The sequence below is a fragment of the Saccopteryx leptura genome, chromosome 1, assembly GCF_036850995.1.
Source record: "Saccopteryx leptura isolate mSacLep1 chromosome 1, mSacLep1_pri_phased_curated, whole genome shotgun sequence".
NCBI classification, from domain to species: Eukaryota; Metazoa; Chordata; class Mammalia; order Chiroptera; family Emballonuridae; genus Saccopteryx; species Saccopteryx leptura.
The window spans coordinates 378,325,352-378,342,704 of NC_089503.1; the positions used below are offsets into that span (position 1 = coordinate 378,325,352).

General features: G+C 58.3%; 2 protein-coding genes across 2 annotated transcripts in view; both read left to right on the forward strand.

Annotated features, from left to right (window-relative positions):
- The first annotated feature begins 2,157 nt into the window (after positions 1–2,157).
- Positions 2,158–11,278, forward strand: PGC (progastricsin). The gene is made up of 9 exons (XM_066361413.1): positions 2,158–2,272; positions 3,687–3,837; positions 4,227–4,344; positions 5,157–5,275; positions 5,739–5,938; positions 7,949–8,071; positions 9,042–9,189; positions 9,974–10,072; positions 10,984–11,278. Exons 1-9 carry the CDS (start codon positions 2,214–2,216, stop codon positions 11,134–11,136), a joined length of 1,170 nt encoding a protein of 389 aa, XP_066217510.1. The 5' UTR covers positions 2,158–2,213; the 3' UTR covers positions 11,137–11,278.
- A 1,477-nt stretch (positions 11,279–12,755) lies between these two features.
- Positions 12,756–17,353, forward strand: part of TFEB (transcription factor EB) — a 52,493-nt gene continuing 47,895 nt past the window's right edge. The window contains exon 1 of the mRNA XM_066359440.1: positions 12,756–12,970. The gene's annotated coding sequence lies outside the window, so the exon portion shown is untranslated. The remainder of the gene's footprint in view (positions 12,971–17,353) is intronic.

Genomic DNA, 17,353 nt, shown 5'->3' on the forward strand with positions numbered 1-17,353 from the left:
GATTTTACTATATCCAGAGAATTTGGCAAGATTCCAAGGATTCCATTTCTTTCTTTCTTTCTTTCTTTCTTTCTTTCTTTCTTTCTTTCTTTCTTTCTTTCTTTCTTTCTTTCTTTCTTTCTTTCTTTCTTTCTTTCTTTCTTTCTCTTTCTTTCTTTCTTTCTTTCTTTCTTTCTTTCTTTCTTTCTTTCTTTCTTTCTTTCTTTCTTTCTTTTTTAATAGAGGCAGAGAGAGTGATAGGGACAGACAGGAACAGAGAGAAATGAGAAGCATCAATCATCAGTTTCTCGTCGCGACACCCCAGTTGTTCATTGATTGCCCTCTCACATGTGCCCCGTCGTGGGCCTTCAGCAGACCGAGTGACCCCCCCACACACTCAAGCCAGTGACCCTGGGTCCAAGCTGGTGAGCTTCTGCTCAAACCAGATGAGCCCGCGCTCAAGCTGACGACCTCGGGTCTTGAATCCGGGTCCCCCGCATCGCAGTCCGACGCTCCATCCATTGTGCATTGCCCAGTCAGGCCCATAAATTTTCTTTTGCTTGCACTTCCAAATCTGCGATCCCCGACCTACCCCTGGGGATGGCGGTCACCCCCAGAGTCCAACGTGTACCCTGGGGAGTACCAGGAGGAATGGGAGCCGCTCCGTCCTCAGGCCCAGCCACGGCCAGGCTTGGGCAGACCTCTAGTGGCCTTCCTGCCTCCCCTCCCCCATCACAGAGCTAGGGGAGGCTCCAGAGCTCGGACTGGGCAGTGGTGGTGGCGGCTGGAGTGGAAAATCCCCCACTGGCTGGGTAAGATCGGTGTCTGGCCGGCCTGGTCTTGGCCTTCTGCCTGGGGCTCGAGGGCCTAACAAATCTGTCTGGAGCCCTGAATGCGGGGTACCAGGTGGCAGAGAGGGTACTGGCGTGGGAACATTTTTTCCACTCACCCCCAAATGGGGAGCTCTCCTGTGCTAGGTTAGTGGGCGCTTGGCCATCTGCAGGTCACGTCAGGCAACGAGAAGCAGAGCTGGGAAGCAGACAGGACCTGGAGATGAAGGATAGAGGCGTGGGACAGGTCAGATTCGGGGACAGGGAGCAGGGCGACAAGGGCCCAGGAGGAAGGTAACAGGGGACACTGGCGTCTCAGGAGAACGGAGAACAGGGGCGGAGTCGCCGTGGGGATGGAGGAGAGACACAGGGGGAAAAGGAGCAGAGCAGGTGCGTCCCTCTCTCCGGGTCCCTGCCCAGGCCTCCTGTGGCTCCAGACATCGAGTCCTGAGTCCCGAGGCCCAACCAGAAGCCAGTTCTGATTACACAATGGGTGTGTCGTGAAAACCTGGTGACTGATAATGAGATGAGAATTTCTCCACATGTCCCCTGGGACTCTGACAGCTTCCAAAGCTGCCCCAAAGAACTCTGCCTTCAGCCACCGGCATCCTAGCCCACCACCTGCCCCGGTCGGTGCGAACGACATAGCCATGACGACCATTGGGACCACTCTCCCCACACCCATTATCGCTGTCACCATCCCAGGCACTGACCCCACCATCCCCCAGACACTGCTAACTGCAGCCCCCAAGGGCTCAGGGGGGCGAGCAACCAGGACTCGAGTCAGACCGCCAAGTCTGTCACCTATAAACCAACAGTTCTCAACAATGTTGGCCCCTGAGGAGACAGGTGACAATGCCTGGTGGTTACAACCGGAAGACTGCATCTGGCGTCTAGTGGGTAGAGGCCAGAGATGCTGCTAAACATCCTACAGCGCACAGGGCGGTGCCCACACCAAAGAAGAGTTTGTTCCAATTTGTCAATAGTGCCGAGGATGAGAAATGCACTTATGGGTCCTCCGGCCGCCACTCTGGCCCGATCCTCCTCCGGCCCTCCTCCCAAAACGCCCACATCACACTGGTTCCTGGACGAGAAGTAATCTTTGCCACCGCATCTTTGTTCTCCGTTATCGCGCGGACCTCCTGGCTTCCCGACTGGTATGAAAAAGTCAATAAGATGAAAAGTCCTTTGCGGCCACCCTGGCGAGGGAAAACACACAGAAACAACTGATACCCAGGGCACGGGGTACGCCAGGGGTTGAGGTCATGTGTGCCCAGGGCCGGGGGGCAGGGACTGTTCTGGACCCTGGGGGTATAAAGGACGAAGGAGGGGTCAGGACGACACTCGACTGCAAGCACCCGACTCACAGTGGCGGTTGCTCTCTGGCCAGTGGGAACCGGCACCATGAAGTGGATGGTGGTGGCCTTGCTCTGCCTCCAGCTGCTGGAGGCCAAGGTGGTCAAGTGAGTCTGGGGACCGGCTGCTGGCGCAGGACGCTGGGTGGGACACCCCGCCTGCCTCTGCTCCGGGATTTCTGCTCGGGGAGAAACCTGAGCCACCTAGGACAGGAACCGCAGGAGGGAGAGGGGACCCAGCCTCTGCCCTCAGGAAGCTTCCGGTGGGAAGGAGAACAGATGGGCCCAAAACAAAGAAAGAAGGTGACTCCTGCCCCAGCAGATCCCGAGGGGTGAGGGGCAGCTGCGGTTCCTCCCGCAGAAAGGAGCGGCCATCTCTGGACAGGGAGACGCCTGCTATCTTAACATTTCCTTACAGCCCAAACTTACCTGGCAGATGACCCAGTCATCCAGGCAGGGGCATCAGTAATGTCACCTCTATATGCTGAAGGATCAGGAGAAAGGGAGTGAGGGGGCTCCCAGGACGTCAGGGGGGCTGCGGGGGCCACACACCGGCTCCCCCCACCACGAGAGGGAGAGCCATGCCTGAGGCGAGGAGACGGCTGCTCTTAGAGACCTCTTGAATAGGCCAGTTCTTAGAGACGCTGTAACCGTGAGCGAGTTCAACAGGGAATGTCTGGAGCCCGCAGGGTCCTGGGGGAATGGGGATGGAGACAGAAAGAAGCAGGAGTGTTGGTGGCCTGGGTAGCCCCTCAGATGCCCCCTCGGCTGGGGCGGCAAGCAGGTCTCGGAGGATAACCAGGAGCGACACGGGCAGAAACCCGCAATTCTTAAGTCCCTATTTCAGAGCCGATCTGGGCTCCAGACCGCCGGGTCCCCATTGTCCCAAGTCCTGGGAAGAGCAGTGAGTGGCTCCAGCCAGACATTTAGCAGCAGGGGCAGAACCAGGACCCTGTCTTTGGAGTCCCAGCCGAGTGCTGTTACCCTGTACCCACAATCTGTCATATTCAGCTGGCGTCGGTTGTCTGAGGGCCCCCACAGCAGAGGACTCTCTTGGGGGTGAAGTTTGCCATCTCTAAAACTTTTTTAAAAGGGTAACACCTGAAGTTCTTCCCCTTCCCCGGAAGGAATCGTGGGATATTTGAGAGCAGAGGGCCAGGGCGGGATGCGGACCCTTGAGACCGGGAGGGAGCACCAGGAGGGAAGGTAATAGTTTCCTGAATCTTGGGGCCAGTCCTGAGAAGAGCTTTGAAAGGAAAGGAAGGAGAGGGGAAGAAGGAGAGAGGCAGGGGAGAAAGAGACAGAGACAGACAGACACAGAGAAGGGGATGGAGTGACAGAGAGAAAGAGAAACAGGGAAAGGAAAAACACAGACACACACAAGTGACAGACACAGGGGCGCAGAGCGGCAGGGAGCCTGAGGTATCCAGTCAGAGACGGAGAGGGAGAGAGGCTGAGACTGTGGATTGGAGACGCTGGAGGAAAGAGGGAGGACCCACCCTGATGAGCTGACCTTCTGCAGGGTCCCCCTGAAGAAATTCAAGTCCATCCGTGAAACCATGAAGGAGAAGGGCTTGCTGGAGGACTTCCTGAGGACCCGCAAGTACGACCCTGCTCAGAAGTATCGCTTCGGAGACTTCAGCGTGGCCTACGAGCCCATGGCCTACATGGATGTGAGTCCCGACCCTCCCAGCCGTGCCTCTCTCCCTGCTGGCCCCGGGCAGTGAGCTGCACCCCGCCTCTCCTCTCTGCACCCCCTAACCCCTGCTCTCTTCTCCCAGACCTGCCAGCCTGGAGCTTATTCCCCCCGGAGTGGGGGGGGCAGAGCAGGGGAGAGGCCCCTACTGACCTGGCCCAGAGACCCCTGCAGCCTCGCAGACAGGCACGAGCTGAGGCTCTGTGGGTTCTGGGCAGGTGTGGAGGGAAGGCTCAGGCCCCTGCCTCTGGTGCAAGCTGTCAGGCAGGGGCCGGCACTCCCCGCTCTGCCCATGGAGGGTGCTTGGGCCTGAGGGTCCCTGGGTCCCTCCAGAGCTATCAGCTTGCTCCATCTCCCCACCCCCAGGCTGCCTACTTTGGTGAGATCAGCATCGGGACCCCCCCACAGAACTTCCTGGTCCTTTTTGATACCGGCTCTTCCAACCTGTGGGTGCCCTCTGTGTACTGCCAGAGCCAGGCCTGCGGTGAGTGCTGGGCTGGGCAGGGGAGGGCGCTGCTGCCCTCTGGGGAAGGGTCGTGTTCACAGGCGTTGCTTGGGGGGGGGGCTTCGGTTGACCAGGGACTTGTCCAGGGTCACAAGGCACATCCAGGCTGGAGGGAGGAAGCCGGTCCCGGAGCTGACTGGCGCCTTCGCCTTCCCTGCTGCTCACCAACCCTTAGTCCTTGGTCTGCCCCCGCACACTGGGCTCTGTGGCATTCTTCACTAGGTCCTCACTGAGCGTCCCCAAGGCACACAGAGGGCATATAGGATGTGGTCTCCATCCTGTCGTTAGATTTGGAGACAGGTGACGTGCACTTTCTCAAGGCTGCCTTGGTCTCTGCCGAAGCCTTGGGGATTGGGTCCTCACTCCTGTAGCCCAGAGGGTTGGCCTCACCCGCCATGACCTCAGGATCCTGGTATGGCCCGCTTCCTGACCTGCTGAGGGTCGGGGAAGGCAGGGGCGCCGCCCTGGAGAGTCATTCCCTCCTTCAGCGGATAAGTAACTTACTTCTTGGCACTTGCCTGGCCATCTGCTGGGGCCCGGGAGACAGGGATCTGTGCTACCTGCCCACAGGGAGGTCCTAGGCCGCCCCAGAGTCTGTACGTTAGAGGGCGCTCTGGGCCAAGACTGGCCAGCTCCCACAGGCCTTCCGACGCCGGGCACCTGGGCTGTCCACCTCCGGAGGGGCGGCAGGGTCAGGGTATGCCGAGGCCCCCGCTGTGAGCCCAGGCCTGAGAGCCAGGGCGGCCCCCCACGTGCCAGCCTGACCTCCGGCACGCTCCCTCCGCCTGCAGCCGGCCACCGCCGCTTCAACCCCGGCCAGTCCTCCACCTACTCCACCAATGGGCAGACCTTCTCCCTGCAGTACGGCAGCGGCAGCCTCACCGGCCTCTTCGGCTACGACACTCTGACCGTGAGTGACGCCAACGCTGCTCCCCAGCCCGGAGCTTGGGTTCTAACTCCGCAGGCCTCAGAGTCTGATCCGGAGACTTACTTAGATGGAGACCCTGACAAAGATGGAAAGACGCCTTGTGCTCCAGGGATACAGGACAGGAAGTCAGTACAATAAGGGCTCACTCGTTCACTCACTGAACCCTCAGTGGGGGCCATCTTGTGCAGGACACTGAGGACACATGATGAATGGGACATCCAGGTCCTTGTGGGGGGGGCAGGGGCTGCAGCAGTCGGGAAAGACCACTCACAAGAGAAAGTGGCTCTTGCCAGACCTGTCACAATGGAAAGGAGGGCCGGTGAAACAGGGACGAAGAGCGAGTCTTGAGGGGTCTCCGGGGATGTCTGGGGGAAGTAGGTGGAGTTACCTTTGTCACCTCCCATCCTCTGTGTCACCTCCCATCCCTTGTGCCCCCCACCCCCAGGTCCAGAGCATCCAGGTCCCCAACCAGGAGTTCGGCCTGAGTGAGAACGAGCCGGGCACCAACTTCGTCTACGCTCAGTTCGACGGCATCATGGGCATGGGCTACCCGGCCCTGGCCGAGGGCGGGGCCACCACGGCCCTGCAGGGCTTGCTGCAGGAGGGCGCCCTCACCAGCCCGGTCTTCAGCTTCTACCTCAGCAAGTGCGGAGCCGCCTGGGGGTCCCCAGCCTCCAACCCTCCCCGCTGCCTTCAGCCTGGACCACCCGAGGCTTCAGCCTTTGTGATTTGGAGGAGGCCTCCTAGCAGGCATTTGGCCTGGGCTCCTGACTTACACACACACACACACACACACACACACACACACACACACACTGCCCAGCTCTCTCTCTCTCACACACACACACACTCTCACACACACACACACACACACACACACACACTGCCCAGCTCTCTCTCTCTCTCTCTCTCTCTCTCTCACACACACACACACACACACACACACTGCCCAGCTCTCTCTCTCTCTCTTTCTCTCACACACACACACACACACACTGTCCAGCTCTCTCTCTCTCTCTCTCTCTCACACACACACACACACACACACTGCCCAGCTCTCTCTCTCTCTCTCTCTCTCTCACACACACACACACTGCCCAGCTCTCTCTCTCTCTCTCTCTCTCTCACACACACACACACACACTGCCCAGCTCTCTCTCTCTCTCTCTCTCTCTCTCACACACACACACACTGTCCAGCTCTCTCTCTCTCTCTCTCTCACACACACACACACACACACACACACTGCCCAGCTCTCTCTCTCTCTCTCACACACACACACACACACACACTGCCCAGCTCTCTCTCTCTCTCTCTCTCTCTCACACACACACACACACACACACACACACACTGCCCAGCTCTCTCTCTCTCTCTCTCTCACACACACACACACACACACACACACTGCCCAGCTCTCTCTCTCTCTCTCTCTCTCTCACACACACACACACACACACACACACTGCCCAGCTCTCTCTCTCTCTCTCTCTCACACACACACACACACACACACACTGCCCAGCTCTCTCTCTCTCTCTCTCTCTCTCTCTCACACACACACACACACACACACTGTCCAGCTCTCTCTCTCTCTCTCACACACACACACACACACACACTGTCCAGCTCTCTCTCTCTCTCTCTCTCTCTCTCTCTCACACACACACACACACACACACACACACTGTCCAGCTCTCTCTCTCTCTCTCTCTCTCTCTCTCTCTCTCTCTCTCACACACACACACACACACACACACACTGCCCAGCTCTCTCTCTCTCTCTGTCTCTCTCTCTCTCTGTCTCCCTCTCTCCTCCCTGCCCCTGTCCGCAGCCCACCCCTTCTCCGATCATTTCTGGGCCAGCACAGCACTTCTGCTCTTCTGGCTGGCCCGCGGGCTTTGCTCTAAGTGCTGCTGCTGATTCTCAGGACCTCTCAGGTTCACCTCCTGCCCAGAGCCCAGGGAGCTCACTCCTTTCACACCGACTGTTTGCTACCTGGACACCTCTTTTGTACAGTCATCTAACTGCTTCACCTCCTTTGGGCTATTGTTCTAACCACGTTCTGGAGCAATAGACAGGTCCAGGTTGTGGTCAAGGTCCACCATGAACTCCTATCAGATGGTCATCCCCACCACAAACACAAGCCATGGGTTATGACGTGGATGCCTCGGGAACCAGGGCTCTGGAGGATGCGAGGCTGCTTTACTCCTACCTCTGCTTACAATGACTGAGCTTAGCTTTAGGGGCTTCTCAAGTTCCGCTGGGGGGGGAGTCCCTCCCTCCCCTTCACCAAGGTTTGCCTCCCTCCCTCCCTCCCTCTCTCCCTCCCTCCCTCCCTCCCTCCCTCCCTCTCATCTCAGCAGACAGCAGCAAGCCGGGCCTGGTGGGCTCCGTCAGCATCATGCAGTGGGAGAGGGAAATGGAGGTAGGGCAGGCTGGGGCTACACAAGCTGCAGCTGCACCAGAGGCAGGACTTTGTAGGGGGGAGCGTCATCCAGGAGCCTGGGGTGCTAGGTATTCTGAGGGGCCCAGCCCGAGAACCCGTCTGAGGGGGGACATGACCCTGTCCTTGGGGGGAGGGCCCCGTCTGGAGCTGACTGCTGGCCTGCCCCACAGCCACTCCCTGACTCACTGTCCCTTCGCCCCCTGCAGCCAGCAGGGCTCTCAGAATGGAGGTGCAGTCGTCTTGGGCGGGGTGGACAACAGCCTGTACCAGGGGCAGATCTACTGGGCCCCCGTCACCCAGGAGCTGTACTGGCAGATCGGCGTGGAGGAGTAAGTGTGCTGGGCCTCGGGGGTGTGGGCACTTCTTTGGAGCAGGTTTTGAGGCGGTTCATGATCACACACACACACACACACACACACACACACATGTACTGTGGGGGATTCAGGGGGAACCGAGGACCACCCCATCCCCTCAGGCCTGCCCCCACAAAGCCTGGCTTGGAGCCGAGGGGTGGGATGATGACACCCACGGAAGGGGCAGGATTTGGAATCCCAGGCCTTTCAGACCCTCTCGTCCAACCCTTACAGATTAGAAACCGGGGTGTGTGGTGGTTGGGGGGCTAGTTAGTCCAAAGTACAACAAATCAGTGGTAGCTTTGGTTGTCAACGTTTTTAGATCCTTCTTTGGAACTTTTTTTTTTTTTTTTTTTTTTTTTTTTTTTTTTTTTTGTATTTTTCCGAAGCTGGAAACAGGGAGAGACAGTCAGACAGACTCCCGCATGCGCCCGACCGGGATCCACCCGGCACGCCCACCAGGGGGCGTTGCTCTGCCGCGACCAGAGCCACTCCAGCGCCTGGGGCAGAGGCCAAGGAGCCATCCCCAGCGCCCGGGCCATCTTTGCTCCAATGGAGCCTTGGCTGCGGGAGGGGAAGAGAGAGACAGAGAGGAAGGAGGGGGGGTGGGGAGAAGCAAATGGGCGCTTCTCCTATGTGCCCTGGCCGGGAATCGGACCCGGGACCCCCGCACACCAGGCCGACGCTCTACCACTGAGCCAACCGGCCAGGGCCTTCTTTGGAACTTTTAAGAAGAGAGTCCATGGCCATGTAGGTGGCCTTAGGTAGACTGGGGTGGTGTGAGGCGGAGGATGGCTGGGTTGGCCTCTGCAGAGCCCTTCCCTTCCCGGGATGCACCTCGCGCTGCGGCTGTAGCTGACAGCCCCTTAGGGGTGGGGAGAGCCCACCCTCGCCCACCCTCGCCGCCTGACGGGGTGCTAAGGCTGCTCCTCTCCTTGCCTTTCAGGTTCCTCATCGGCGGCCAGGCCTCCGGCTGGTGCTCCCAGGGCTGCCAGGCGATCGTGGACACTGGCACTTCCCTGCTCACTGTGCCCCAGCAGTACATGAGTGCCCTGCTGCAGGCCACCGGGGCCCAGGAGGACCAGTACGGACAGGTGTGCCTGGCGGGGGCGTGCCTGGCGGAGGCGTGCCTGCCCTGGGCGGGGCCAGCCAGGGGATGTTTATGGTTTCTACTGGGAGCCCAGGAATAGCCTGATCTCTGGCCTCCATCCTCTGAGCTTCTAAAGCACTGGCGGCGGGGGGCCCTGGGGTGACGGGGTGGGGGCCTGGAGTCTGATTCGGGGGGCAGATGCTGTGAGGAGGTTCCCACCAGGCAGAATTTCTCCTGAGACTCAGCCCCTCAGAGGAAACAGGTTGACAGACTCTGGGGTTAGAGTGAGATTACTGGAAAGTGGGGCCAAGCTGGTGGGTGACAAAGGACAACTTTTTAATCCACATGTCCCCCACCTCCATAGGGCCAGGCCCCCTGCTCCCCTCTTTCCTGAGCCCAGCAAAGGGTTTGCCTAAGTAACACATTTCCAATACCTTTGGGGGACTGATGGGCTACTCTCTCTACAGACCTGTGTGTTTTCAAAACACAGTTGCAGAGATGGGACATACAGTCCACCTGTCATGGAGGGAAATTCAGGCAAAAGTAATGTTTTGGTGTGGGAGAGAGGCTCAGGTCTCCCCAGACCCCCCCCCCCCCCCCGGTGTGTGAGTCGCCATCAGTAATGCCGGCATCACCTACACAGGACCTGCCCTTAGTGTTGCCACCTCCAGTCCATAAGCAGGCTTGGGACTCAAGCCTGGGACCGGCGGACTGAGGTGACAGGGCTGGCAGGTGCTCTCAGGGGCGTGATGAGACAACCTGGGCCCTGTCCGTCCCTCTCTCTGCAGTTTGTTGTGAACTGTAACTACATCCAGAACCTGCCCACCTTCACCTTCATCATCAATGGGGTGCAGTTCCCTCTGCCGCCCTCCTCCTACATCCTCAACGTAAGTCCTGGTCCCCGCAGGCTGAGCCAGCAGGGACATGATGGGGGCGGGGGGCGAGGAAGGTGTGGGAGCCAGAAACGCTCCGTCTTCTTGCCTTGTGCCAGTTCCCGACTTCCCTCGGCACTGATTCCGTTTCTCGCTCAGTCTAAACGCCCTTCTCTGCAAGGAGGCTGTGAAGAGTGTCATCTATTATTAATTCTGATTATTAGTCAGTGGGAGGGGCACTGGGCTCAGAGGGTCAACCACTCTGTGAAGCACTTAACTGTCACAACATTCAATAAGGGACATACTACTTTCTTTTTCTTTTTTTTTTTTTAAAGATTTTATTTATTGACTTTTACAGAAAGAGGGGGGTGGGTAATGAGAAGCACCAACTCATAGTTGCTTCACTTTAGTTGTTCATTGGTTGCTTTTTGTATGTGCCTTGACTGGGCAAGCCCGGCATTTCAAACCAGCAACCTCAGCGTCGCAGGTCAATGCTCCGTTCACTGCACTGCCACAGGCCAGGCTAATTTTTATTTTTAAGTGAACACTTGGAGGTTCAGAGAGGTTCGGCAACTCACCCAAGGCTACACAGCTAAGCAGGGTGAAACTGAGGTTTGGATCCAAGTCGGTCTGCCTCCAAGGCTTGACCACCAGGCCAAGCTGCTCTAAATCGAGCAGGAGAGAAGTGGTGGTGGTGGTGGGGGCACGAAGAGAAGAGTCTCTGCAGAGGGCCACGACAGTGTGCCGTTCCAGTAATCCGTCCCGCCGGCCTCTGCTCTGGCAGCTCGGGTGGCCTGAGCCCTCAAGGGCAGAGACTCGGTTCACTCGTTTTTGCACTTGCGACCCTGGCCTGGGGCTCAGGGCTGAGCTGTGTGCTGGTCTGCAGGTGAGTGAAAAGAATGAGGGTGTGCTTTTGTCTTGTGCAGAACAATGGCTACTGCACCGTGGGGGTCGAGCCCACCTACCTGCCCTCCCAGAATGGCCAGCCCCTGTGGATCCTCGGGGACGTCTTCCTCAGGGCCTACTATTCCGTCTACGACATGGGCAACAACCGGGTGGGCTTTGCCACTGCTGCCTAGGCCCAGTGCCCGGGCGCTGGGCTCCCTTCTTCCTCTTGGCCCCCCGCCTTGCAGGGGCTTCTCTCTGCGCGTTTCCATCTAGACTCAGCCTTGCTTTCCTGGACTCTGGACTTTTTCTAATAATAAACAGTTCTTCTCCATGCTGGTAAGCCTGTTGATTTGAAAGCGCAGCTGTGGCCTGTAGGGCGGCTCCTGTTCTTAGGGAGTGAGGAGTGAGAGTCAGGGGTGAATTTGTTTCTGCTGAACCACGTTGTTCCTTAGTTGCTTCGAGGTTTCTGGGTGGGTCACTGAGCTTGTATGAGAAATGGGGGATAAGGCAGGGCTTGGGGACGCCCTTTACCCTCCACAGCTTCTCTCTGGAGAGGGAAGACCGTGGTAGCAGCAGCAAGGCAGGGCGCTGCTTTGTGAAGGGAAAAGGTGCCCTGCTCTGACAACCCGAAATGCCCTGCTGACCTAACTTACCACCAGAATTACCCCATGCATGTCCACACACACGTCCATCAGCAGTGAGGCCAGGGGGTCCACTGAGTCCCAAGTCCACCTCCGTATCTGGGAGCAAGTTTGCACTAGGAGCTTCCGGAGGCATGCCGGACACCTAGGATGCTCTGGGCACTTGCAACAGCCACGGGTTCTCTAGGGAGGCGGCGGAGGCCACCAGAACCTATTTCCAGGGAGGGCTTCCGAAGGTCTGAGCCGAGTTAAGCTGACCATATTTTCACCCAGACACCTATGTCCTAGGGTCTGTATTTGAAGAAAGACTGGCCCTCAACAGTGGACAAGAGGGAGAGCTACTTGAATCACATGGAAATCAAGCCCACTTGCTCTAACCAACTGAACAAGAAGTCTTGTCTCTCTGGATTCCTCCCTGTCTTCCTCAGGAGCCATCTAGAGGAGGGGAGAAGGATGGCTCAGCACCCTGTAACTTCCAACAGTGGAAGGTGACATAAAAGATCAGAGCATTTCTGGTTTTGATGGTGGGAGGTACCTGAAAGCTCGGACTTATGAGACCTAGGTGGGGGGGGGGGGGCTATAAATGCAAAACCCATAATAGCAGGAAGGTGGGCTCCATTCCACTGTCACAGTCTTCTCATCTCGTCTCGCCCCTTATGCTCAAGGGCAGGGGTAAAAGCACAGGCCCATCACCACGTTGCAAATCAGGTGGAAAATTTGCCACTGAGAATTCCTGCGGCAACAGCACACCTCCTGGGACCCTATATCTTTCCGGGGCTCTGGGATTAACAGACTGCTTCACGCCTTTCCTTGGGATCAGGTCACAAGGGATATAGTAATGAGCTCTGGTTCGGGACATCACTGACTGGGAAGAGAAAGAAAACTTGCAAATGGGGCAGAAACGTAGTGGAACAAAAGGTTCTAAGTTAAATGCCAACTCCCTGTATAGAACCTTAGGCTCACAGAGCGGGACTACAAACCCCAGCATGCCTGGTAGAACCGCAACGAAGACTACGTTTCCTAGCGGGCACCGCGGCGGGCCGACAGGGGGCGGAGCGGGCGGGGCGGGGCCGCGGGGTCGGGTGCTGCCCTCTGCCGGGCGCCGCGGGAAGTGGGTGCGGAGTGACAGCGGGAGCCCGGGCGCCGGGCGCGGGTCTCGGGTCTTGGTGACAGCGGAGGCGGCGGCCGCTGGCTAGACTTAGGGAGCGGCGGCGGCACCGACAGCAGCGGGAAGGGCGGGCGGGGCGGGCCTCCCTGGTGGCACCGAGCCGGAGGAACTCGGGAGGGGGCGTCAGGCGAAGCTTGTGGGCCGGACACCTGAACTTGGGACAAGTTGCCGGAGCCCCGGGGCGCGGGCGGCGGACGGATTGACCTTCAGAGCTAGGTGAGCGGGGCCGGGGGGCAAGGGGTGCGCAGAGAGCCCGGAACCCCTCGGCCCAGTCTCCCCCGCCCCCATCCCGTGGGTGCGGGAGACAGGTGGGTGGGTGGGGGTGCGGGCTGGAGAGGGGAGCGAGACGGTGTGCGCCGCGCCGCCGCCGGCCCCGCGGTCCGTCCAGCCCAGGACGTCCGGCGCGTGGCCCAAGCGGCGTTGACCGGCGATACCGGGAACCCGTGCGGCCCCTCCCTTCAGGCCCGGGCCGGGGGCGGCTTCTTTGCGACCTTATGTAACCAGGCGGGAGGGGCCGGGGAGGGCACGGGCCTTCCCGGCCCGGGAGCTGGGAGCCGAAGGGGCGGGAGGCGTGGGAGTGAACTTGCAAGAAGTTTGAGGGACGTGTGGGGCCCGCGCCTTTTTCTCCCCCGGACAAGGTGGGGGTGGGTGGTGCGGGGAGGGCGCGGGAGGGAGGGGAGGCGTGCGGGGGCCGAGTCCGGCCGGGCCAGGCCCTGCCGGGATGGTCGGGGGGGAGTGGGAGGGCCGGAGTGGCGCCCCGCCCCGGGGGCTGGGCTGCCGAGTGCGGGGCGGGGGGGGGACGGGTGGAAGTACCATCCCTCCCTCCCTTCCCGTCCGTGCCTCCCGCTCCGTCTCTTGAAGAAGCCGCCCTGCTCCCGTCCTCTGGTATCCCTGAGCGCAGCCTTTTTCTCCCGCTTGCATTATTCCATGACCTTAGGGAACTCTAACTCCAGACCTGACCCTCCGCGCGCCCCTCTTTTTATCTGTTTTCCCGGGAGCTCCAGGCCACCTGCCTGTCCCCCGAGAACCCCCACCCCCCTCCACACACACCGTCTCGGTCCGGAATCCCGGAACACACGTCCCCTTCCCCCTATTCCCCGAGTCCGCGCCGCCCAACCCCAGGCTGTCCCGCCCAACAAGCCAGCGCTCCGTCTTCCCCCTCCGGGTACTCGGGACAGCTATTCGGCCGCAGCGCGTGTGCTCGGGCCTGGAAGGAGCGGGCTGATGCCAGCTCGGTCCCCGCCCCTCGGCCTCCTCCCCGCCGGGGCTCTGGCTTCACGCACGGCTGCCCCGAACTGCTTTGGGTTGTGAGAGCAGGTTCGCGCCGCAGCCGCCTGGCGCACCCCGGCCTTGCACCCGTGGGGAGGGGGGAGGGCGGGCGCCCGCGCTGCCCAAAGCTCCCCCTTTCGGTTCTCCGCCAGCCTGTCACCACTGAGTCCTTGCCGGATACCCGGTCCACTCCAGCCGTCGTCTTCTCGCCTGTCTGTTCTGCGGATGGTTCCGCGCGGGCAGTTTCCGGACTAAACTTGAGCGCAGTGCCTTGGCTTCGCGTTGGTTCGCTGTTCATTACGGCCCAGCTCCCACCCTCCGCCCCTCGACCCTGAGCGAGGGGCTGCTTAGTGGAGCAGGGAGGGGGACAAGGCTGGTGCAGGCACCCCGTGACATCTCTGGGGTGTGGACTCAGGTCTGCACTTGCCCTGGCCGAGATTCCACGGGCTCGAGACCTGGTTTCCTCTAGGGAGGCCAGAAGCCCGTGCGCTCAGAAGAGAATGCAGCTCTGGGCTCCTTGGCCTGCTCCCTCTGTGGCCTTCTCTGTGCCCTGTCTGGGGGACAGCTCCTAGACCCTGCCCTGAGGGCGGTTACAGTCTGGGGAAGAGACAGCGGCAGTAGTGAAAGGCATCCGTAGAGGCTTTGGCGGGAGAAGGGCTGGAGTCTTCCGAGTCCCACTTGGTAGACGGATGGTATGCTTGTGTGTGCCTCAGTTTCCCTAGCTGTGGGGAAAACAGCAACTGATTTGGTTCCTTTCTTTCTGGGCTCTGGGACAGGAGAGCGGGAACCAGAGTGAGAATGAAGGGCTGTTGGAGGGGACTCGGTGCTTGTCCAGGAGACCCAGGGGTGCTCGCAGTGTGCACGGCCTGCTACAGGTGCGGTGCTGTTTGCCTGGGCTCAGCGAGGTGCAGCCAACAGGGAGGGGACCAGGTCTTATGGCCCTGGGTCCCATGGAAGGAGTGCAGGGTTTGGGGCAGGAGACATCTCCTCAGGTGAGCACTGAATCAGGGAGAGCCAGCTGGGCTTCTGAGGGTTGATGACCTTGTGACTCCCAGTCAGAGGTGGACAGGCTAGGTGAGCGGAGCCAGGGCAGGCAGGAGCCCACGTAGGGTCCCAGAATAGTGGAGATACCCAGTGCCCATCCCCATTGCCAGTCAGAACCCCCTTTCAGTCTCCCTGGAAAGCCACCCCTCAGGCCTGTCTGCCCTTTGAGGGTTGGGCTTCTGCCCCTGATCCTTTCTGGGGCTGTTTAGGACTGTACAGGCAGCCCCCGGATTACGAACAAGAGAGGCGCTGTCGGTTTGTTCTTTAGTTGAATTTGTGTGTAGGTTGGAACGGGTCCATTTACCTGTTAAATGCAACTTAGATGTTTGTCTTACCATAGTATTAGTTTTTACCTTCCTTCGCATATAAATTCTTCAGCATTTTCAAACCTGCAGAACCTCTCCCGTTCATAACCCGGGGACTGGCTGTAATTGCATCGTTAGCCAGAGTTTATAGAGTTACTTAGCACCTGCCCCCACAGGGAGTGGCCCAGCCACCCCTGGCTTCTGCCTCTTCCTTTTCAAAGTCAACTTGGTTTCTGCTGGCAGCAGGGGTTTCCCCAGCCGCAGCTGGCACGAAAGCCAGGTTGGGCCTTTGTCCTGTGGATGGAGGGCAGTCAGCACTTGGGGCCCAGCTTGGGGCTGCCCTGGAGATGACCGTGGAAACTGAGTTGGCCTCTTCTGATTCAGAGGGAGGGAGCTCAGGAATTCCAGAGCTATCAGAAGTGTCCATACATATATATGGATGCAGAAGTGTCCACATATATAAGGACGCAGCATATGTGTGTGTATATATATATGTACATATATATATATGTACATATATATATATGTAATGTGTGTGTCCTCATCTGAAAAGAGGGAGGTAAAGATGCACACATCCCTTGAGCTGCTGTGAGGATTCAGAGAGGAGCTGTGCCTCATTCGTGGTGAGTCTATGGTGTTGCTCTGGGTGTCTGTGTGGGGAGTGTGTAATTGGTGGGAGTTGTGTGTGCTTATGTTGTCTAATCATAGGTTATCTAAGTATGTGTATATAGATGAATTGTGTATATGTGTGTCTACAAGAGTGTAACAATAACACACTATTGTGCTAATATAATATTCATTTATTCTCTTTATGCTATAATAGAACAATATTGTAATAAAAACTTAGCTATAAACGGTAGTTGCCAACATTTGTTGTGTATTTATTCTTTAGAATGAGGTAGGAATTATTATTTTCATTATACTGACTCAGAAAAGTTAAGTAAGTTGCCTGAAGTCACACAATCTAAAAGTGGTAGGGGATCTAACCATGGCCCAATGACTCCAGAACCCATGTTCTCAATCCCTAGAGACCACTCCAGGGGGTCCAATTCTCTCCCCCTCTCTCTTTTTTTTTTTTTTTTTTTTGACAGAGACAGAGTCAGAAAGAGGGACAGACAGGGAGGGAGAGAGGTGATCAATTCTTCATTGCAGCAACTTAATTGTTCACTGATTGCTTTCTCATATGTGCCTTGACCGGAGGGCTCCAGCAGAGCGAGTCACCCCTTGCTCAAGCCAGCGACCTTGGGCTTCAAGACAGTGACCTTGGGCTTCAAACTAGCAACCTTTGGGCTCAAGCTAGCGACTGTGGGGTCATGTCTATAATCCCTTGCTCAAGCCAGCAACGTTGTGCTCAAGCTGGTGAGCCTTGCTCAAGACAGATGACCTCATGCTCAAGCCGGCAACCTCTGGGTTTCGAACCTGGGTCCTCCGCGTCCCAGATCAATGCTCTATCCACTGCAGCACCGCCTGGTCAGGCTTCAGTTCTCTCTTAAAAGGTGTGAACGTGGTGGTCCAGGAACCTTCATTTCTCCATTGGGGTCTCCTGGTCTGAGCAGAGGTGGGAATTGATGAGGCTCCTGCCTCAGGACCACACATGCCTCTTAGCTGTTCCCCTGAGCTGCGTTCACAGGTGATCCAAGGACCCTTGCCGGGAGCTCTGTTGCTGTTGACTGGCCTGTGTTCGGACTAGGCTTCCTGGGTCTCCTTGGAAACCACACACAGTTAACTCACAGTGCAGCCTGAGCACTTGTTTAATCAGATATGGAGAAAAGGCGATGGGGACTATTGGGTGGGGGTGAGACAGCAGCGAAAGTCATGAGAACCCAGGAGACCCCCGCCCCTGGCTCTGACAGGCTTTGTGGCAGGGACAGATCTCTATAAATCTTCTGTGGGATCCCCTCCGGCACGACCTCCTACAGACCCCTGGCAGAGACCCTAGAACAGGAGTGGTTTCAGAGAGTGAGGGGTGGGGGGTGCGGGG

Bases quoted from the DNA above. Each gene is read 5' to 3' on its own strand.
- PGC (XM_066361413.1), top strand. From the start codon at position 2,214: ATGAAGTGGATGGTGGTGGCCTTGCTCTGCCTCCAGCTGCTGGAGGCC. The intron at 2,273-3,686 runs GTGAGTCTGGGG...GACCTTCTGCAG, and splicing joins CTGGAGGCCAAGGTGGTCAA to GGTCCCCCTGAAGAAATTCA. The intron at 9,190-9,973 runs GTGTGCCTGGCG...CTCTCTCTGCAG, and splicing joins AGGAGGACCAGTACGGACAG to TTTGTTGTGAACTGTAACTA.